The sequence below is a fragment of the Spea bombifrons genome, chromosome 5 (assembly GCF_027358695.1).
Source record: "Spea bombifrons isolate aSpeBom1 chromosome 5, aSpeBom1.2.pri, whole genome shotgun sequence".
Classification (NCBI taxonomy): domain Eukaryota; kingdom Metazoa; phylum Chordata; class Amphibia; order Anura; family Pelobatidae; genus Spea; species Spea bombifrons.
In genome coordinates this window covers 11965457-11988849 of record NC_071091.1, presented here as the reverse complement: position 1 = coordinate 11988849, position 23393 = coordinate 11965457, and the positions used below count along the sequence as shown (strand labels likewise).

Below are 23393 nucleotides of genomic sequence, written 5' to 3'. Positions count from 1 at the left end.
GTCACCTATAGATTCCCAGTTTATTTAATGCCCTATTTTTATGAACTTTCATGGCAGATATGTATTTTATATTCTTCTTATATCCATTTTAAACTAATCTTAACTTACTGTGCACGTCAAAAATGCAACTAATGATCACAACATTAGACAAGTCAGGGAGAAAAAACTATGAGCAGCTGGATTTTATTATTGGATACGTACATTATAAGATTGTGTTGATTACAGTTTAAATACAATTTTAGATCTAGTTTTATGAATATTTACTCATTTTATTAAAGCTCCAAAAAAGGGTAATAATGGCTAAATTATAAATGAGGGAGGAATGGGGCCATTGGAATGACGATGCTCCCCCAACGCGAGGTCCAAATCCTGCCCAAGCCACCACAGAGTTCCTAGGTAAAACTATATTATTAGGAACATTTATTTTAACTTTTGTGCTTCAGGCGAACAATAGAACATTGCAAGAAAAAATACTGCAGGTCAATAACCTGGTGGAAGCCTTCGGAAATGCCTGCACTATTATTAATGAGAATTCGAGTCGCTTTGGAAAATACCTAGAAATGAAGTTCACAAACAATGGAACAGTAGTTGCAGCCCAAATCTCTGAGTATCTTCTTGAAAAATCCAGAGTTGTTAATCAGGCCTTGTAAGTATCCATTTCTTATTATACTTAAATAAAACTTTACGTGCATTGTTTTTTATAATGCTGCTTTTTTCTAACTCCATACAGTACATCGCGCTTACCCCTCCTTCTGATTGTGTCTATATACCGCTGCACGTTCACACTACGTGCCCCCCAACTGTCCCACCTTGTGCCACTGATTTTGCCAGTTTATCCCACTGTCCCGCTGAGAAAAGGGGACAGAGGTAGTGTTTGGTGGGACAGCTGGATTGGGGGCCGCAATCCCATGGTGCCGGTTTCATTCTCCGGTGTCTGGGATGCACAGTAGTGCTCCCAGTTTGAGTGACACTCTACCTCCCAAGCAGGGCTGGTGCGAGGATTTTTGCCACCCTAGGCTTCTAATGAATGACCGCGGCCAAGCTCAGTCCCCTGGCATCCCAGGGGTAGAAGTTGGGAGGTATCTATGCCAACATCAACACTGTTAACCACACAAGACAGGGACCTCCTTTAATTTTGTATTCATCTCTATTGTACCCGAAATGCTGGTATGGCTACTGTAATTATATTTGGGGGAAGTAGGGCCTTTATTTAAACTCATAAAAATGCTCCCCTCCTGGATCTGATGCCCTCGAGCTAGGTCACCCAGAATATGCCAGTGGTGGGTCAGATGTCTGGCTTGGGTGAGTGGTAAGGGTGGCCTCGTTAGTTGGCACCAAACTATAAACGTGCCCTCTGCATCTGAAAGGGGCATAGCTTTGAACTACATCGCCTTGATCCCTATTTTCTTCCGCTAATCCACCTCTACCTAGGCACTCAAATAACCATGTTAAAATGATTTATATTTTGAAAAAGGAGTTCTGAAAATGGCAAAATAAATGTTTAATGACTTCTTGATTTGTTTTTGCAGAGGAGAAAAGAATTTTCACATATTCTACTATATCTATGCTGGATTGTCAGAAAAGAACAAACTTGCACATTATAAATTGGCGGAAAACAAGCCTCCTAGGTAATACAATACATTACGCACAAACGTGGTGCTAAACTTTGGCACGTTATTATTTTTTCATTGCAATTTAAATGCTAATCATTTATCTTTCAACATTTCAGATATCTACAAAATGAACATATTAAAATGGTACAAGACTTTATGAATAATCCTTTCTATAAAAGCCAGTTTGATTTAATTGAACAATGTTTCAAGGTAATAGGTTTTACACTGGAGGTGAGTGATATGATTGCATTTAATATTGCCTGCCAGAGTAGGGGACAATTTCAATAAGTATGCGTTAACAGGAATATTAATTATGTCATTGAAATTAGAAATGTAGGTCTATGTGATATGTTTTTAAATTCCAATATAAATATCGCAGAATATATATATATATTTACTGTATATATATATATATATATATATATATATATATATATACAGTATATATAATACAGAATAGATAGATACAAAATTAGTGATAATAAGGATTTCAAAAGCTGCTTGCAGAATATTAATATTTTTATAGATTTTTATATTGGGAAAACACTGTCAGTGACAGTATCAGTCTAATTATTTTGCACACTATGTAGAGGGCTACCTGGATTCTTTGTGTGCTCCCTCTGTTTTTTATATGCAGTACATGCTGGCGTTGGGCAAGAATCTATAGTATGCTCTGAGTTCATTTTTTTCAGTTGGTGGGGTTGAAGGTTGCAAGCCCCCCATTTTATGGCCCCCCATTTTTATGGGTATCAATCAAGTTGCACTGTTAACTAGTTGTTAGAGGTGATTACGTACGTACATCAAGACCAAAATCATATGCGTCTTAAAGAAACAGAGTGCCGACATATGATGTCACATCTCATTGCGCTCTATCTTAAAAGCGTGCAGAGCCTTTTAATGAAGGCAGCAGGGCCTCCATAGGGCAAATAGGCCGGTTGGGGAGATCAAAGATCTCCCTTGTAACCGGCCCAATCTTGGCCCCAAATCTTCTTTTTTTTCTATGTTTGCACAATTATCGGGTATCAGGATTTACTTTTCTGGTTCATAACTCTTGTGTGATTCAACAAGCATGATGTTAAACATCCCCTGATTAGTATTCCTAACTGTAACTAACAAACCAACGTTTTTCCTCAGGAGCTTGGAAGTGTGTATAGCATTCTAGCTGCCATTTTGAATGTGGGTAATATCGATTTTACATCGGTGGCCTCAGAACATCAGATAGACAAAAGCAACATCTCCAACCCAGCGGTGCTTGAAAACTGTAAGACCGGATTTTCTTTTATTCTACCTTCATTTTTACTTAGGTTTCTACCAAGTTTTAACAAATAATAAATAAAACAAAAATTACTACAAAATTCTACTTTTTGTGATTAATATTATATGGAAGTAATAAATAAAATAGCATGTGACATCGGAAAAGAATGTGCTGGACAAACTGTTATCAGAGACATTAGTCAAAGATGTTTTACTCAAAAGTCATTTGTTCACAACACTCTTATTTCAGCCTAGAGACACCATTAGAAGGGAACATAGGGTAGCGAAGGTATAGTTTTGCAACCTGCTCATGAAGTATTGTAACATTACCAAATAATAAAACGTGGCCCACCCTATTAATGAGTACTACGTCCACCATTGAAGCCTTGTCCACCATAGGTGTGGAGTTATATAATGACGTCTATCCTACAAGGCCTCTGCAGTCTAACAATCCCTGTAAGAAGTGTCCTGTAAACGGTTAGGGCTATATAAATAAAAGATAATAATAATAATAATAAATTAAAACCTGTAAGACCTTTACTTTTTATTTTCTGCACTACACAAAAGGTCTAAAAGACATCTGATGGTGGTTCTTTTTTTTTACCAATGTGCTTTGGAAGGTTAAAATCACTAACAATAATGATTACCATTGATGACAGATGCAAACATCTACAGGCAGCCTGTGACAAAAATATGTAAAAAGGATAATGTTAATGCTTGTATAGCTTTGATGAATAGTTTCAGCAGAGATCAGCCTAGATCAGCAGATCTAACAAACAGCAAATTGCTCCAAAGAAAGCAGCTGTGCCGGGGCTCCTGAGGTTTGATGTGTATTACCATAACTATTTCTGTCTCGAAAGCCAAAATAGAACAAATCACACACCGGGTTGAGTTAAAACAGTAAGGACAACAGTGCACGCATCAGCATTTATAGTAGGATTTTTAAAAAAAATGCAGAAAAAATGTTTGCTGACCTTGAAAATGCACAATAAGCCATGCCAACCAATAAGCCCCCCCCAAATTTCATCTCATACGTTTTGATATTTAGATAAATAAAAAATGTCTGATATTTTGTTTATTTCACCCAATATCTCCTTAAGTTTTTGATAATTAGGGTTTTTTCCCCCACCAATGTACATATAGCTAAGAAAATGATTTAAGAATGAAAGAGCTGGCCTAATATATGATTATTTCAAGTAATGGTAAAAATACAGCTCTGTCTGGTTGTTTACATATATTTTTCATACTAAAATGTGTGTATATATATATATATATATCCTTTAATATATCTATGATAATTTAGGCATAACACAAATTCATATTCCTTCACGTTGTAGATTATACTCTTTGTATCCTATACATCACCTCCAAAAACTCCATTAGCTACTAAAGAATTGAATCCTTGATGAAACAATAAGATAAAAAAAGTCTCTGTGGGTATCTTATTATCTGTCATGTGGGATCCTAGGGAAAATATTCAATGATATTCACATTCAATAATTCACATTCAGTGGTAACTAACATTTATCTGACATGCACCTGTAATTATTATATACACTGTACTTATCTGTTCTTCTATAAAGAATGAATGAAACAAATATTTATGTGCTTATGGTGCCAAAAGAATAGTAACTTATGATGTCCCCAATCCTATGACCACAATAATAAAGACCAATAAATAGAATATGTTTCTATTTTTTTGGTGTTCCTTGGTTATAAATCCCGGTGACATATTAAACCGTAAATTAATATTTAAGTGAAACTTCTAATACACATTATTATAATTATTTCTTTATCCAGTAAGCAATTACAAACTTTTTTCTTGTTACATTGTAGCTGCCTCCTTGCTGTGTATCCAGCCCGATGAATTACAAGACGCTCTGACCTCACACTGTGTGGTGACACGCGGGGAGACAATCATCCGCCAAAATACAGTGGAAAAAGCAGCAGATGTCCGCGATGCTATGTCCAAAGCCTTGTATGGACGGCTCTTTAGTTGGATTGTTAACCGAATTAATGTGTTACTAAAACCAAATGAACATTTAAGGTAAAATAACATTGTTGTTCTGAATACCCATTTAACTGTTTTGCCACAAAAACACTATGTTGGGTGGCAGATAAGAACCATTCGGCATATACCTATTATTTCTGTAGTTCGCTTTACTAACAATGGAAACTATTAGATGAAATCAGGCCCAGACAAATGTATATAATACATATAATATTAATATATAATAAAGATATTTTATGCGATTGTATAGTAATTAGATGCATTTTAATGGTTCTTTTTATATTTTTTTTAGCGAAGATGACACTGGGTATAATATTGGAATACTTGATATATTTGGCTTTGAGAATTTTAAAAAGAACTCATTTGAACAACTCTGCATTAACATTGCCAATGAACAAATTCAGTTTTATTTTAATCAGCACATTTTTGCCTGGGAACAGGTAAGATATATTTTTTTTAATATTTCCCTAGTAGAACCCAATAAGGGCAAAATATAAAGTGTGTTTTAGTCTAAGCATTCATTGTACTTAAATATTTAAAAGAAATGCATAAATGACATAAATATTTGTCATTACTCTGAAATGAGAGATGCCTTTATTTTTGGTAAAGATGCATAATGCTAAGCGTTCTAGCTTTAATTCTGTCAACAGAAACTGGCAAAATTGTTAGTTAACCAAGAGATCTTCATCGTGTATCTCATCCCTTAAGGTGTCTTACTCAGGTCAATAGATTTCTCAATTTGGAAGTAAATATACCGATTGAGGCCAGCACTGTAATTTTCAGATATCTGACGGCCCTCCATATCAGCAAAGCTGCTGTCAATCAATGTAATATGGCAGTGGATCACTTTTATCCAGATGGCCAGGATGGAAACATATAGTATGATGCAACCATGATCTAGAACAAACATTGTTGACTTAGCAAAGAGTTTTGATAGATAAAGGTGCCAATCCAATGATCAATCTCCGCTGAATACAATTAATGGGGATGTATTATGTGCACTGGAAATGCAGTATAAATGAGACTTCTTACAAAGTATATGGCCTCTATTTTCCAGTTCTCCATAATTTTTAACTCATCATAGTAAGTCTGACAACAGAAAAAGCAACAAATGGTATAATTTACAGCTCCCTACAGCATATCGGTTAGAGTTTTTTTTTGTAGGATGTAAGCAAGTAGTGAAGTTAGAAATGGGTCAACTTAGTGAAAACTCTTATGGTAATATATAGAGATAGAAATTCAATGTCAAATACATGAGAAAATGCTCAGCATTTAAACTTCCAGCTATCTCCCCAATTCTGAAACACCCTACAATAAAATATATACATTCCCCATTCTAACAAAAATATTTTTAATTAATTAGTTTATATGAGACAAAATGAACACACATTTATATTAAGCAACACAATATAGATAAGTAGGATCACTGTCACTTTAAATCGATGCTTTGTCTAAACACACATTTTGTTAGGACCTTGTAATGTTTGCCATGCAAATCTTTCTAGTTCTATTAGCATTTTCATTACTTTGAGCTGAGTGTAATTGGTATGACCTTTCCAATCAGTTATAAAAGTCAATTAAAATAAAATGTTGCCTTGAGGTATACCCTGCCGACATACAAAACGCACGATTCAATGACGCTCATAATGAAATTTGTCTTGTAAAACCCTAAATATTGTACAGCCACCTTAGATTTTTAATATTGAGAATATGTGTTTCTCAATTAATTAACATATTGTTTGTTTTGTAACCCCACGCTTCTGATATCAATTAGAAAATTACAAGATTCTGTAGGCGGTAAATTGCATTTCTGGTTTTGTTCTGTCTACTAATAAATCTATTTTTCTTGAATTGATCTATGTTTATTTCATGCAGATAAAGTAAAAAAAAAATGAGCTTATGGTAATGACATTTCAACGTTAACAACATATATTGATCATTAATCTATGACCTCCTTTTCCTATGAGCAGTACAAATGTATTTACCTAGAAAAAGTTTTGTTTTAATCAAAACCAACCAATTTAATTTAACCTTTGAAATGCACAGATCTCACGTGTGTGGTTTATCTACTAGTTAATGGCAAACTCAAGAAGAATCAAATCATCAAAATCTGATAAAAGTTGTATTTTTATATATAACTTGATAAAAGTCTGTAATTTGAGAAAATGAGCTGCTATAAAATCATTGGCAAGAAAGCAATCATATTGAAATGAACAGGAGTGAATACCATGCACTGGCTAGACCCCCACAACACTCGCCAAGCCAGCACTGGAGACGACTGGCTGTAGGTATATTAGATTCCAGGAGATGTGTTTGGCCCAACGTATCTCTTGCACTGAAAATATTTAAGGGGCAAATGCATATGGGGGATTCTTAAGGATCCCCCCCATGCATTTGCAAGGGGACACCATGTAAATTAAACTGCATATGATGGGTAGAGTGTCCCTTTAAACCTTCTTTTGCTTAGCTAAACAGTTTTCTTTCGGCCCAGAAGATAGATGTCCAAACTGAATCCCATAACCCCTACTCCAAATGGAAATCTAGTCCACCAACATGGTTTTCCAATTTTAATAATAGCATGTTAGTAATATAGTTTAATATTTTAGGACCTTAGAATTGGTTTGCAACCTGCCCGCATTATTCAGTATTGTAATAAACTTTCCAGAATATACTTTTATTTTTTTTTTTTAAATCTTTATTTACGTTTTAATTAGAAATAAACATACGTTAAGATATCATAGAAACATCAAACATCAAACATAGAGAAAAAAAAAAAAAAAAAAAAAAAAAAAAATAACTAAAAAAAAAAAAAGAATTGTAATAACATAAATAGATAAATAAATAAATAATACATAATGTACAATAAAATATCGAGATAGAGCAGGGGAGGGGGTTCGAGACAGGACTATTGGTTATTACTGCTAAATAGACTTATACCGTTGACCATTTTAAGGCATGTATCCCATATTTGAGTTTTTTTAAAGGACATGTGGTTTATATATGATACATATCTCTCCATTGTAAGCTGATATTTAATTTGATTTATCACCTGAGATATATTGAAGTTGCCATTTTGTTTCCACTCTCTGGCGATTATTTTCTTAACTGCTAAACAGGTATGGATGGTTATAGTTAGTTGGATCTGAGTTAAAGGGGGCCATCCTAGATGTAAGATTAGAGATGTCGGGGTGTCGGGAATTATTATGTTATCTATTTTCTTTAGAAAGGCGAGAATTTCTTTCCAAAAAATAATAACTTTAGGACAAGACCACCAGATATGAATATAAGTTCCAACATCGTGCTCGCACCGCCAGCAAATGTTAGAACTCGGTGGATACATCCTAGCAATACGGGTTGGAACGAGGTACCATTTATTTATAACTTTAAATTGCGTCTCTAATAGGGAGAGATCATGTATCCTTAAAATACAGTTCTTAGTCTGTTTTAGCCATTCTTCAACCGAAATTGAGGTGTTAAATTCTCTCTCCCAGGCAGAGATTATTCTCATAATAGGAGTATTTCCCTCTTTTAGCCTTATTATCTCAGCACATTTAGAAAAGAGTTTCATTTGTTTTTTTGGACTGAAGATTTGGGCAAGTTTCTTAATATATATATCTTGAGGGACTAGTACATGTTTATTGATACAATTCTTTATTCGTAGGTAATTAAAGACGGATAGTTTTATCGATTTAAATTTAGATAAAATAGAAGGGAAAGAAAGTATCTCTCCGTGTGACATTATATCTGATATAGAATTGACTCCTGCATGTTGCCAGTGATCCAGTGAGATATTGTCAATGAGTTGTTCTAAAATATTGAACTTTAGTGTGTCAATTAGTTTATCTTTACATCCCAATTTTTTTTTAATATTTAACCATTCTGGTATAATGTTCTCTAAAATCATATTTTTATTTTTAAATTTATTTATTATAATTCTGTCTTTCAAGGACCAGATAAATTTATTTAAACTACTTGCCTCGCATGCTTTGCGTTCTATCTTGTACCATACTTCTTGTTCAGATGTCTCATAGTAGGTTTTAGCAGTATGGTACAGTATACTGGTTTTATAATATTGATTAACCAATGGAAAATTCATGCCTCCATCTTTGGCTCGTGCGCTCATAAGATTAGCATTGGTCCTAGGGGTCTTCCCCTTCCACACAAAATTTAAGAAAGAAGTATGAATTATAGCAAGCCAACAGCTTGGAAATTTTAAAGGTAACATACGAAATAGGTAGCACCATCTTGGCATCAAATAGAAATTTAGAGCATTAACTCGACCCCACCAAGACAGTTCGATTTTCCTCCACTCCTTTATGAGTGTATTTGACAATCTTAGCAGACGAAGAAAATTTATTTCTACGATATTAGCGATTTTCTCAGGAATGATAATCCCTAGATGTTCAAACTCCTGTACTTTTATAGTTAAGGAATAATGATTAGATAAATTCAGTCTATCTTGGGCGCTGATATTTTTAGCTTGTACAATGGTTTTATCGAAATTAAGTTTATAATTCGAAATTAGACTATAATTTTCGACTTCCTTTAAAAAAAAATTCATTGAAGTAAATGGGTCGGTTAACGTAATTATAACGTCGTCTGCGTACATCGATATTTTAAATTCATCTTTATCTATTTTAATGCCTGTTATATGTTGGTTAGTACGTATTTTTGTGGCAAACGGTTCGAGAGTAAGGATATAAAGTATTGGTGATAAGGGACAACCCTGTCTGGTGCCGTTTTTTAGGTCAAACCAAGTAGAACATAGTCCGTGCCCAACCACTCGTGCACTAGGAGAAGAATATAAAGATATAATGGCCTTATATAACCAGCCCGAGATTCCAAAAGCTCTAAGGGTGGCTCTAAGAAAGCCCCAACTGACCCTATCGAAAGCCTTTTCGGCATCTAATGAGAGGGTCAGGAGGGGACTTCCATGTTTTTCTGCATAGTCCAATTCGTCAATCAAGCGTCTAACATTATTGGTAGAGTCTCTAGTTGGGACAAAGCCCACTTGATCTGGATGTATCAAAGTAACTAATATACGTTTTAATCTGTCTGCCAACAGTGCTGAAAATAATTTGATGTCTACGTTTATTAGCGAGATGGGACGATAGCTTTTTAACTCTTCTGGATTCTTATTTTTTTTAAGAATTGGAAGGATATTGGCTTGTAGAATTTCTTTTGGGAGTATACCCGTATTAGCAATTTCTTCAAAGGTCAAAATAAGTGGATCTAATATTTCTAATTTCATAGTTTTATAAAATAAATTGGTAAAACCGTCGGGACCTGGTGTTTTAAACTTTTGAAGTTTATCGATGGTAATACTTAATTCCTTTTTCTCTAGTGGCCTATACATAATTTCCTTTTGTTCTTCAGATAGTGCTGGTAAGTTTATTGTTGCTAAGTATTCTTCTATATCAGTAGCTTTCACCTCATTTGAGCTACTATAAAGTTTTTCATAATATGACTTAAATCCCTCCGCAATATCATCTGGGGATAATCTCGTACGACCATCTGAGACAATTTTTGTTATTTTTTCATTTGCTCTTTTCTTTTTAAGTTGATTACTCAGGATCTTATCTGGTCTGTTACTTTTATGATAATATGTTGCTCTAAGTTTATCCATAAAGTATCTTGTTCTTTCTAATTCCTTTTGATTGATTATATCTCTAATAGTTTGTACTTGTGTTATAGATTCTAGTGTGGGATTTAGTTTAGATTTTAGGGCTAAAGTATAGTATTTTATATACAGTTCATTTAATGGCTGCTCCCTATTTATTCGCATGTTTTTCTTTATTTTAATAAAGTGGCCTCTTATGACTGCCTTATAGGCACACCATCTGATGGCATTTGTTGTTTGGTCTATTTTATTTTCTAAGAAAAAGGCTTTGGTTGTCTCTATAATATAGTTCCTATTCTCTTCAGAATGCAGGATATGATCATCCAGGCGCCATGTTGTAAATGGCAATGGCTCCCACCTATCTTTTAGCTCAAAAATAATATAGCTATGATCAGACCAAACATTATCATGCATCTTTATATTCTGTAATTGAGTTAAAGCATTTCCATCACCAAAAATCATGTCTATTCTGGAGAAAGTATTATGTACTTTCGAAAAGTGGGAGTAGTCTCTTGTTGTAGGGAATTTCAATCTCCATAAATCATATAGATTCGCTTTTATTATAATTTTACAGAAAGATTTTGCCCTTTTTATTAGATTTTTATTAATTTTTTTCCTACCCATCTCTTTATCCATTTTTTCATCTAGGAAACAATTGTAGTCACCAGCCATAATAAGTGCTCCAGTTTTAATTTTATCTACTTTATCTAGAATTCTTTGAAAATATGATAATGGAGCTGTATTAGGAAGATAAATGTTAACCAACGTATATTTAATATCGTTGAGGGTCCCAACCCAAATGAGATAGCACCCATCTGCGTCTTGCTCAAAAAAATTCATTTTGGTCCGTATTCTATTGGAGAAAGCAATAGCTACTCCTCTCTTTTTTTTATCTAACATCGAGGCATGAGAAATAGTGGGAAAAAGTCTGCCACCCCATTTGATTTTATCTATAATCCTCCAGTGAGTTTCTTGAAAAAAGGCCACATCTATTTTCTCTTTACGTAAGCAGGAATAAACTCGATTTCGTTTGGTCGGCGAATTTAACCCCTGAGTATTTACCGAAATACACTTAATCCCCATTATAATAGGGGATCTGATTTTCATCTTCTAAGGGGGTCATCATTCGCCCAAAGACCCTATCAATTAGCCCTATCTCACCCCACTTCTCCCCTGCTCCATCTCGAAAAAAAACATATATATACATATACATACTAAGACATAAGAAAAAACAAATTAATATTACAAAAAGAATATACCTAGACATAAATAAACTAGACATATGCATCAAAATAATAACATGTTTATCTCGATACATACTTAGGTTCTTATTGAACCCAAAGGAGGAGAACATATGGATTTTCCTAGATGACATAAGGAGCTCGGAGACACATCAGTATATATCTTTGCAAAATTAGCATAAAGGATATTAAGAAAAAGGAAAAAGATAATAATTAAAAAAAAGAAAAAAAAAAAAAAAAAAAATTAAAGTACAAAATTGTGCAATACGCAGATGTAAATATTTCATTTCTAAATTTGGAGCAACTTTAGTTACAAAGCCATTTAATAAAGATAAAGTGCATATAGATTTCTTTACTTATAGAAAGTAAAGATAAAAAAGTTTTGAGAAAAAAAAAAAAAAAAAAAAAAAAATTATTTAATTTATTTTTTGGTAAATTGCTCCAAAAAATTTTTTTTTATCATTTTACTAATACAAATATATATAAAAAAATATATAGAAAGAACTTGGAAATAGAAAAGTAGTTTAAAGTGAAGGTGATAAAGTGCCATCCTATGTAAATTTCAAGAGACCAAAGTACCAATTGTGCATTGCGCTCATATGATTATTTCATTTTACGATTCAAATCTGACTATAGAGCGTATTTTATTTTATTTACCAACAGCGTAATAGGGTACTTCTACGCTTCCTTATAATATATAGTAAGAGGGTTTTAGAAGGAATTTTAGTAAATTGCTCCAAAGTTAGTCATTTTTTACTAGTGAAAAAAGAGAACAATATTCAGGAAGAACTTAATCATAGGAAGATAATATAAGTACAGGTGATATAGTACGATCATATAAAAATTTCATTTCTAATTCGAACCGTAAAACATAGATTATTCTCCCTAAAATATGTAAAAATTTCTTTATCCAAAAAGAAAAAAGATAAAAACCCTATTGTAAGTGTTCAGAGAAAAAAAAAAAAAAGATAAAAGTGCAAAATTGTGCAATACGCTAATGTGAGTATTTCATTTCTGACTTTGGAGCAGCTTTAGTTACAAGGTCGTTTAATAAAGTGCATATGATTTCTTTACTTATAGAAGATAAGAAATTAAAAAAGTAAATAGATAGATAAATTTGATAAATTGCTCCAAAATTTATTTATCCTTGAAACTAGTGCAATTATATATAGGAAAATATGTAAAAAGTGCTGGAAAATAGAAAAAAATAATATAAAGTGCAAGTGATAAAATACCATCCTATAAAAATTCCGTTCAGTTTTGAACCGTGAAATATGAATTATATTTATCTTCTTAGTAAAATATATAAAGATTGCTAAATATACAGGAAAGAAAAAAAAAAAAAAAAAAAAAAAAAAAAAAAAGTACCCAAATTAGGAATTATACATTATGCTCATATAATAGTTTCATTTTATAATTCTAATCTAAGTATAGAGCATATTTTTTAAAGACCGGCAGCATAATAAAAAAAAAAAATAAAAAAAAATAAAAAAAAAAAAAAAAAAGAAAATAATTCTAATTCAAACCGTGTAGCGTAAATTATTATCCATAGAATATATAAGAATTTCATTATCAAATAAAAAAAAAAAAAAAAAAAAATTAAAAAAAAAAAAAGGAAAAAAGTGCAAAATTGTGCAATATACTAATGTGAATATTTCATTTCTGACTTTGGAGTAACTTTGATTACAAAGCCATTTAATAAAGTGCCTATACACTGTCATGCGGACATAAATTTATGGTTATCTTCTTAATAAAATATAAAAAAAAAAAAAATAAAAAAAAAAAAAAATAAAAATTAAGTAAATAAATAAATAAATACATATAGAAAAAAAAAAAAAAAAAAAAAAAAAAATATAACTATATCAGATTTTGTTCTGTTTTATCCATTCCTTTAATGTATTTGAGTTCATAAATGTTTCAGTAGATCCGTTCCAGAATATTTTTATAGCCCTCGGAAAAATCCATATATACTTGATATTCTTTTCACGTAAATATTTTAAGTCATAAAGAAAAGTTCGTCTCCAAATTCTAGTTGCTGGTGATAAATCAGGATAGATTTGAATTTCGGAGAACTTTACATCTGTTGAAATATTCTGTCTTCGTGATTTTAATATATTTTCTTTCCAGTAGGCTGAAGTAAAAGAAACAATAACGTCTCTAGAGATATTATCTGCCAACTCTTTAGGTTTCCTCACACGGTAACATCTTTCTATTAGATTGGGAGGCAGCTCTTCTACTATATTCATATCTTTAATTAGATCTAATATAAATAATTGCAATTTATCTGTTGCGTAAGATTCAGGAATATTCCTAAAGCGTAGATTAGATCTTCGAGAACGATCTTCTAGTTCTGTAATCTTGATTTGTAGATCTTCAAATTTATTTTCTAGAGACATGATCAAATCTGAAGTTGTCTTCTGTTGTTTCTCAAGTAATTCATATTTGGCTTCTACATTTGTAATTTTTGTAGATAAATTGGCAATTTCCAGCCTAATATCAGTAGAGCTGGTAGAAATTTCTTGTTTTATATTATTCAATAGCTCGTCTAAAGCACCTTTTAATATGTCTTGTGTAATTGTAGTATGATCAGGACGAATGGGGCTAGAGAAAGTATCTTCCATTGAGGCCATTGAGTCTGCCTGGGAAAAGTCCAGAGAGTCTTTAGTTTGTCTTGGTGAAAAAAAAGCCGTAGCTCCTTTGTTCAGTTTGGAATCTTTTTGGCCTTTTTCTTTAATTTTTAATATCTGCTGTTTGGGAGGCATTTTAGACTTGTATCATTAAATTGATGACACTATGTGGAGCTTAACGGATCCGTACAGATATTATAAAAGGAGACGCAAAAGCTCATATAAGTGAGATTTATTTGTTGTATATTCGAATTTTATGTTGGAAAGGTCTCGAGATATAGATCTAACCATAAGTAATCAGTGGGATATCTCTGTATAGCCTATATGGGCTAAACTCATGTTAAAAAAAAAACAAAACAAAAAAAAAAAAAAAAAAAAAAAATTCCTGTTTCTTTTCTTTAGACAATGAAATTATAGCATCAGTTTAGTAGAATAAGTGCTTCTTATATTGAAAGAATATATGGTTCGTAAATTGGGGACGATTAGGTCCACATAATATTTTATATTCAATTTTCTTCAATAATTTTTTCTTCTTTTCTTTAAATGGTAAAAAATGGAGCACCAGCAAAGAGGAATAAATACTTCTTATGTTTAAAGAAGGTGAAACATATAATATGTGAAATTTAGGCCCTCATAAAATTTTCTATTCAATTTTCATCAGCACAGAAGATATATTCATATAAGACGGTGGAATTGTAGAATATAAATTTGAGGGCACTTATCTGCAGGAATTTTGAATCAGCCGGACATTCCAGTCCGAAGTATGAGGAAATAAGCGTCTCCAGTATTTGTGCTTTCTCTTCGTTGGTATGAGCTTTACTGGAGATGGGTCGGCCCGGCTGGGCTGGAACTCAGTTGACGAACGGCTAGACCGCCATCCGCGGTACCAGGCCGCGTGACGCCCCCACAGCAACACAGCAGTCACGGTCGCCACGACATCCCCCAAAGCGCATAGTAATTAGGGCAGACGTCAGCGGCAGGACATCTCCCTCGCACAGCTCAGCAGCTCCACTCCGCCTCCGCCTCCGCCTCCGCCTCAGCGACCGGACGAACCGGCAGTTCTGCCTTCTCGTGCTCCGTATCTCGGAAGATGAGATCGGGGCACCTAAGAGCTTCTAAGCACCAAACCGTCTCCGCTTAGCTCCTGCTCCGACCGACTCCGCTAGCTCCTATTTCGCGGCACAAGCCGCATGGAAGCCCATCATCCTCCTCCTACTGGTGCGTGCTACGTCACGTCCATGCGTGCGTCACGCGCCTCATCCCCCAGGAGGTGTCAAAAAAAAACCAGAATATACTTTTATGACATCCACGTTTGTATATAATAATAATAAACAATCTTTTAGCTGAAAGTCTATGTTTGCATCATTCACACAACCAAGGTTATTGTATAAGCAACAGAGTAATGGATCTTTTTTTATTTAAAGAATGAATATATAAATGAAGATGTGGATGCACGATTAATTGAGTACGAGGACAACAGGCCACTTTTGGACATGTTCCTACAAAAACCAATGGGTCTGCTCTCACTCCTCGATGAAGAAATTAGATTCCCAAGGGCAACAGATCAGACACTTGTAGGTAGGTAATATTATACCTGGACTAGGATACTGCAAATTCTCAATATGAACATCATTTTGCTGTTTAGACTTATTTTAATGCGCAAATGAGGCGATCACATGGGAGTTGCTAAAGAGGTTTGTGTTGCAACCAGCTCCCTGTGCCAATAAGGGGAGATCAGAGGACTTCAAGATAAACAAAACCACAAAGTGAATATAAATGTGCAAATAAATACAAAAAAATAATATTACTCCCCTAATGCACTGCTGCTCCCAAAAATACTCCTCACGTACCGCTTTAAACCATACTCCTCCACATGTGGTGCAAATACATGAAAACAAGACAAAACAAAGATAGTGTAATATAGTATGGAACAATATGTGGTATATATAGAATGAATTCCACTCACAAACGTGGATGATAATCAGGCCTTTTAATGGACATTAATTTCAGTCCGGTGTAGCATACACACAGGAGTCAATCAATCATAAGTACTTAATAAAAAAGACAAAGTTGATAACTTAATAATAAAAAATTAATAAATGGCTGCTCAATTTAGCAAATGAAGGCAATTCAACATTAGCTAATGTAAAACAGATTCTGAGAAAACTCTGACTTTGGAGGATGATTATTTTTTTTATTTTTCAATCTACTAGGTCAATAGTTATGGATTTTATCAGCTTTAGTAACTATATATTTCATGACAAATTGTGAAAGGTTGTCGGGTTTATTTTGAGCAAACTCATGGAATATAATATAACAATACAGCATGTTTTTACTTAAACACAATGATAAATTACATGTATTTCATTTCTGTTCTGTCAGTGGAAATTATTTTCATATATTGTCATCTATGCTTCTTAATTAATGTTACATTTATATTGAACTAAAGTAATGGTAACTGATCAGAATGAACACATTTTTGCTGTGATATACCCCAAACCAAAAAGTTGCACGTTTGATGATGAGTTTGATACCTGATCTTATTGGATTTTACTTTAGTAAAATATAATCCGACGAATACTTTGATGCTGACTTGAGTGAAGTCTTTGCAGGACGGAAAAGTAGGCTTGTAAAGAAGCAATGTTTAATGACCTTTCATGATTTTCAGAGAAATTTGAGGATAATCTGAAATCAAAGTATTTCTGGAGGCCTAAGGGGGTGGACCTAACCTTTGGAATCCATCACTATGCGGGCAAGGTAAGGGGTAAAGTAAAGATGTTTGCTTGCTGAGGGTACTTTAGGTGGCCCTCTTGTACTGTCCACTCCCTGTGGCCCTATTACTAGACCACTACATGTATATTAGCATATATGCCCATCATTAAAATCATCATTAAAAATAAATTATTTTATCTCGTTTTTGAACATACATTTCTTTCACTTCAAATCTCATTTGCTCTCTTTATTGTGGCATTTCCAGGCCCGGACTGCCAGGCGCTATGTGAGCATAAACATATTATGTGCAGCTTGCCATATCCAGCGGCCACCAACGCTTATATCATTAGACGTCCACTGAACTTAAAGAGCCAGGGCCCACATTTCATCCCCAGTCCCGAGTTGGGGATTTCATATCAGAGGTGGAGGCTCTCATGACTGCAGAGGTCCCCCTACAGTTTAGCTTCAGGCAGGTCTCCGACTCCTGTCATGGACACCATGTAGTCATCTTTAGGGAGGGCAAAGTAACAGCAAAAATAACAGCAGCCTCAGGCTTTGAAGAGGACCAGGATGCTTAGCAGTATGTTCTGCCGAGTATGACCAACAATTCCCATGGTAACATGCCTTTTATAAGAGGCTAGCACATTGGCCTGCCAATAAAATAACATGCCAAAAATGTATCTGTCCCCTTCTCGAATGCCTTAAATGCTGATTACATTTTATCTACATCATCCCATCCACTTACACGTTCTTCTGTCATGCCAGGTTCTCAGTTCAACAACATCCCAACACTGCATAGCTTTTCTGGTCACACCCAACACAATTCTTCCCACCATCTTTGTCCTTCACACTTCAACTACCGGGGTTATTTGCACAAATGATTGACAACACATGTACTTTCCCCCACTCCCATGTGTCGCTAGACTAGCCAACACTTAACAATCTCCTGCATCCCATCATACAAATGCATTATTTACCCCATTACACAAAAAAACTTCTGCAATATTACAGGCATCCACCTCAATTAATTATTACAGCCCAGGAAGCTTTAGTTGCTAACATACTGGCAACAACAATTCTGAGCGAGACAACATCCAATCAGATACACCAATTGTGCGCCACCTCCGCTCTCAATGGACACGATACCTATGCCCTCGCCGGCATGACTCACATTATCCATGGCCACAAGACTCATATATATGCATGTCCAATGTTATCACATGCGTCATTGTTCATTGTCATTTGAAGGACATTGACCTTTTTCATTTGCATAATATTTTCTAACTCTATGACTCAGTCTCTCTGAATACGCTAGACAGACGTAATTATTCAGTTTACATCATTTATATCATTTCTACATAATCACACAACTCTAATTCATACAAGTAAGAAGCTGTATTTTAATCTATGCAATCTTTTTTTTTAAAACATTTTTATTTTGACATTTTACTGCACTTTAGGACATTTAAATGACTCCATATTTTAATACTGGGAATAGCATAGGGGATTTCTCCGGCAATGAAGCATATAGCAGTCATTTTACATTTAGTTCTACCTCGAACACTTAATTCAATTTTAACTAAGTTTTTAGACATAGATCAGACTAGAATGCCTGTAATAAACCAGTGTTCACGTTGAATAAATGTTCATTGCCACAGCAAATTACTGAAGGTATTGAAATATTCTCGGTCACATTGAAACACTTTAATCATTTCTTAAGCGTGTGGTTTCTAACAAAGTACTTCTTTGAAGGTTCTCTACAATGCATGCGGATTTCTGGAAAAGAACAGAGATACTTTGCCGGCAGACATAGTGCTTCTTCTGCGATCCTCTGAAAACAATCTAATTCGCATTTTAGTAACTAATCCCCTCACAAAAACAGGTATTGTGTCTCTTTCTCGTATATATATATATATATATATATATGTATCTATCTATCTAAATATCTATATATATATATATATATATATATATATGTATATATATGTATATGTATCTATACATATATATATATATTTGTACAATATGCAGGTGAAAAAAAAACATTCAACCCATCTAATCTGCCCAAATTTTTACTGCTTGGAAGACTCAAATCTACCCCATGTATGTTTTAATTCCCTTGCTGGAAAAACTTTATCCTGACCAGACCATTGTTTTGGGGGGGTGACAGGTAGTTTTGTTTAAAAATCTCAATTAACCTTAAAATGTGATATGATACATTAAAATACTGCCTAAAAATAAATTTTTAATTCAGGTAATCTTGCGCACACCAAAACTAAAGGAGGAAACAATTCACAATCATGGACGACACAAAAATGTTCCAGCCGCAGCAAGGTGAAATAAATCAGCTTCTTATGTGGCAAAACTTTATTTGCATTGTAAAAATTACACATCCTAGTTTCTCGGCTAACATGTTTGTTTTATTTCTATCAAGCTGGATATCTTAATGTTGTACAATTCATATTACTTCTGTGAGGTAAACACATAATTCTCCTTTATTGTATGTCATCTTGGCTTTGCTTTGTAGATCGGAAATAACATTTATGTCAAATCTTTACGATCATGTCCTGTTAACAACCACTTCCTGTGTCGATGATGTAATTGCGGTGAAAGTTATAAAAGTTAATTATTTTATTTAGTAGATCTGCTTAACTATACAATCAATTACAGCTTTTTTCTTTGTTATACAAACGCTAAAATTTTTGGATATATCTCTCTCAATTAAAATACTTTATGTGCACACAAATTTAAGGTAGAATTCACACCGTTGTATTTGTATCATTTCTGCAGAGTGACTTTGGAGATGCCCATCACCCAAGAGAGACTACAAACATGAAAACTCAAACTGTTGCTTCCTACTTTAGGGTAAAATATTGAGTTATTGGTCTGCTAAAACTGTGTATGTTTCAATGACTAATTATGAATTAGGGAATAAATTAATGGAACAACTACTGGAATTCTAACCCAAATTCATACAGCTAAATATTTACATATACTATGATCCATAGTTTAACTCACATTTATCATGTAAATATCATGCATTTTGTATTAACAGCAGCTATATAAATGAGTTTATATGCATTGAATTTATGTCAGCATTAAAATAACTGAGAATTATTTTACACAATAAGGAGTTGAAGAATTTGCCACTCGCCAGTAGTAATTTGCTAATTCTTAATGGTATAACTGGTATAATGTAGCTGCCTCCAGTTTTTTTCCCATCTACTCTAACACTTTGTGATGGACTGTAACTGGGTGGACTACTGTTATTAACGTTATTAACAGTAAATAAGCCAATAATAGCAGATCTGTGACCAATGCCAATTTACTTAGGTGCATGTAAACACTTGTGATAAGGTACAAAAGCCAACCATAGCAAGAATCCAACATATTATGACCCAGTGAGGCTTATTCATTCTTTGAGAAGGTTTGAGTTGGCTCTGCATAATAACACAGGGAAAACTCAACAATTCTTACAAAAACATAGAATCTAATGTCATCTAGTTTGCCCATTTTTCCTGTAATTCAGATCTTTATCAGATCTTTTTCTGAAATAAGCTTCCAGTACTTTGTTAAATGCCTTAAACTATACGAATATTTCTACCACATTCCCACTCTCTTTTTCCTTCAATGTATAAATATTAATATGCAATATTTATTTACAGAGGCTATCTTCCAGGGGGTGAGGATGGGTTATTATGCCTGGTATCTCCCACACCAAATTCATTTTTATTTCAAATGTGTGTAATTGGTTTTTAATTGATTTACTACTTCTGATTGACTAAGGTCACATTGTGTTATTGCAGTATTCGCTCATGGATTTATTGTCAAAAATGGTGGCTGGCCAGCCGCACTTTGTTCGATGTATCAAGCCAAATAACGATCGTCTACCAAACAAGTTTGACCGAGAAAAGGTTCTGGTCCAGCTGAGATATACAGGCATTTTGGAAACTGCAAGAATCCGTAGAATGGGCTACTCGCATCGGATACTTTTTGCTAACTTTATAATGCGGTAAAGATTATCTAACGTTACATAAAAATAGATAGCATCATTAATTTTTTTTAAGTTACATTTAATATATTAATTGGACTCTTTCTAAGTAAACATTGTAGACAAAATGGCAAACTTAAATTCCAGCTGGATAAATTATATTTCAGGCACTTAAAAAAAAGAATCACAATTTCTGGTTTAAGGAGTGGGATATGATACAAAGTATAGTTGATTATAATGCCAACAGTGCCTTATTTTTTAACATACCAATGAAGAAAGAGTGTTTTTCTTGCTGATGCCATCTGTTCACCTGAATGAGTGGTGCTGACAGCTTTGTGGCAGGCTATATTATTTTTTTTAATAATTTTTCTTTTGGCTTTGGACTTTTCAGCTTATCAACATCTGTTTTTTTTTTTTAAGGTATCACCTTATTTGTTTTAAGTCAAATGAAGATCCACCGGTCAGCCCGGAAAGCTGCACCGCTATACTAGAAAAAGCAAAGCTAGACCTCTGGGTCATGGGAAAAACAAAGGTAATTGCGTGTAACTTAAAGTGAAAATAGCTAACACAAATATAAAAAAATGATGTTTTAGATGAATGATTTTATTTTATTGACAGGTGTTAAACTGCTCGTGCTTTTGTACATGTCTCTAATGCTCAGTCTTGTTAGGCATATGTGTAGACATGTACATGAGTGTGTATATGAACTCGCCGTTCGACAATGAGAGAAAAAAATATATATAAAAATAAATACATTTTGCAAGAACTATATATAAAACAGAAAATGTTGTTTCTATCTTACTAATCAAAATAAAGAAATTTCACCCCATTCTTATCATTAAAGCATTAAAGCATTTTGCTTAATTCAGTGCAGTAGAGGAGATGGCTGACACCATTCATCCCAGGGGCAAGTCCAGCCAAATGGCCCATAATAGAGCAGCACAATACGGGTCTGGCAGGGTAGAAACCCCATGTACACTATGCAGTCTTCTCTAAAACACATTTAGGGAAATAGAATGTATAAAGAACCTACAAATGTTGCAGGAAAGCGATCATTCACCAGTATACCTGCATAAAGTTTATGATGATATTACAGGGAACTTGTAAAATGTCCTTGTACAAATACGTAAGTCCTCATGTAATTCTGAGGTTTTCCATGGCATTTATTTGTAATATGACTTTTACATAATGAGATGACTCAGTAAAATAGACCCAAAGTCACGTATTGCCCATCACTTCATGATGAATACGGTAGCCAGTATTGATTATCATCACAAGGTGGCAGCAGAAGGCTATCGGCACAGAATTAAAAGAACAGCATTAAATCCAAAATAACATTTTTAAGGTGTTACGATGTCAGATACTGGTGATGTTATCGAAAGAGAGCAGATTATAGAAATGAGTCATAGAGAACTTACTGGTAGAGAAGGAGAAAAGGGTCCTGCTCAAGCAAGCTTACAAGCCTCAGCGCCCTGCATTCACTGCATGATGCTGATGAAAACAGAACCCTGCAGTGAATGCATTAAAATCATTGTTGCCCTGCAGGATGCATCTTTTATAAGCTCTTGTAGAGCCATCTGGCCACCTTACTCGCTGGAGATTTTGCTTCTATAAAGCTACTTTTTTTCACAGTGCTTAATATTGTTTTCCCTTTAAATACCTTAAATAATACAGTATTGCATGTTTGCATTTATTCAGGTGTTCCTTAAATATTACCACATAGAACAACTCAATAGGATGGTAAAGACCATAGTTGGAAGAATTGTTCTTCTTCAGGCTTGTGTCAAAGGATGGCTCGGAGCAAAGAGATACCAAAAAAAGCGGCTCTTAAGAGAACAAAGTGCAGTGAAAATACAGTCGGGTAATCTTCTTCTGTTACAATTAGCACAAAATGCAAGAAAGTTAATGTTTTTAAATCCAATTTGTATCTTAATTAGTTATTCTATAGGGACTATTTGTATTACTGGACATATATTCATATTGCCTCTTGTATGTAGCCTACAGGGGCTATGCTGTCCGCAAAGAAACAGGACAAACAAAACTGGAGAAGATGGAAAATTTCATTGTGCAATTCCAAGCAGGTAAATAGTTTTTCATAACTCAAATTAGATATATTTCATGTTATTGTCCAAGTTTACATATCATTCATCTACACTTTACTGTAGTTGCCAGAGGGTATCTAGTGAGGAAGGAAAGGAGTGAAATGCGGAAACAAGAGAATGAAGCGGCAACAAAAATCCAATCCCACTATCGAGGGTTTAAGGAGCGACGGAGCTTTCAGAGGAAACGGTAAAATACATTTGCATGGTGCCTGCAATACCTGA

The 23393-nt window shown here is 34.0% G+C and overlaps 1 protein-coding gene across 1 annotated transcript in view; it reads left to right on the top strand.

Annotated features, from left to right (window-relative positions):
• MYO3A (myosin IIIA) overlaps positions 1 to 23393 on the top strand; it is a 57827-nt gene that overhangs the window by 16096 nt on the left and 18338 nt on the right. Inside the window, exons 13-28 of the mRNA XM_053466786.1 lie at positions 444 to 646; positions 1530 to 1628; positions 1730 to 1844; positions 2748 to 2874; positions 4704 to 4914; positions 5171 to 5318; positions 15791 to 15944; positions 17035 to 17123; positions 18831 to 18960; positions 19333 to 19412; positions 19869 to 19943; positions 20885 to 21090; positions 21490 to 21601; positions 22768 to 22930; positions 23067 to 23150; positions 23235 to 23358. Coding sequence (XP_053322761.1) covers positions 444 to 646; positions 1530 to 1628; positions 1730 to 1844; positions 2748 to 2874; positions 4704 to 4914; positions 5171 to 5318; positions 15791 to 15944; positions 17035 to 17123; positions 18831 to 18960; positions 19333 to 19412; positions 19869 to 19943; positions 20885 to 21090; positions 21490 to 21601; positions 22768 to 22930; positions 23067 to 23150; positions 23235 to 23358 — 2120 coding nt within the window. The remainder of the gene's footprint in view (positions 1 to 443; positions 647 to 1529; positions 1629 to 1729; positions 1845 to 2747; positions 2875 to 4703; positions 4915 to 5170; positions 5319 to 15790; positions 15945 to 17034; positions 17124 to 18830; positions 18961 to 19332; positions 19413 to 19868; positions 19944 to 20884; positions 21091 to 21489; positions 21602 to 22767; positions 22931 to 23066; positions 23151 to 23234; positions 23359 to 23393) is intronic.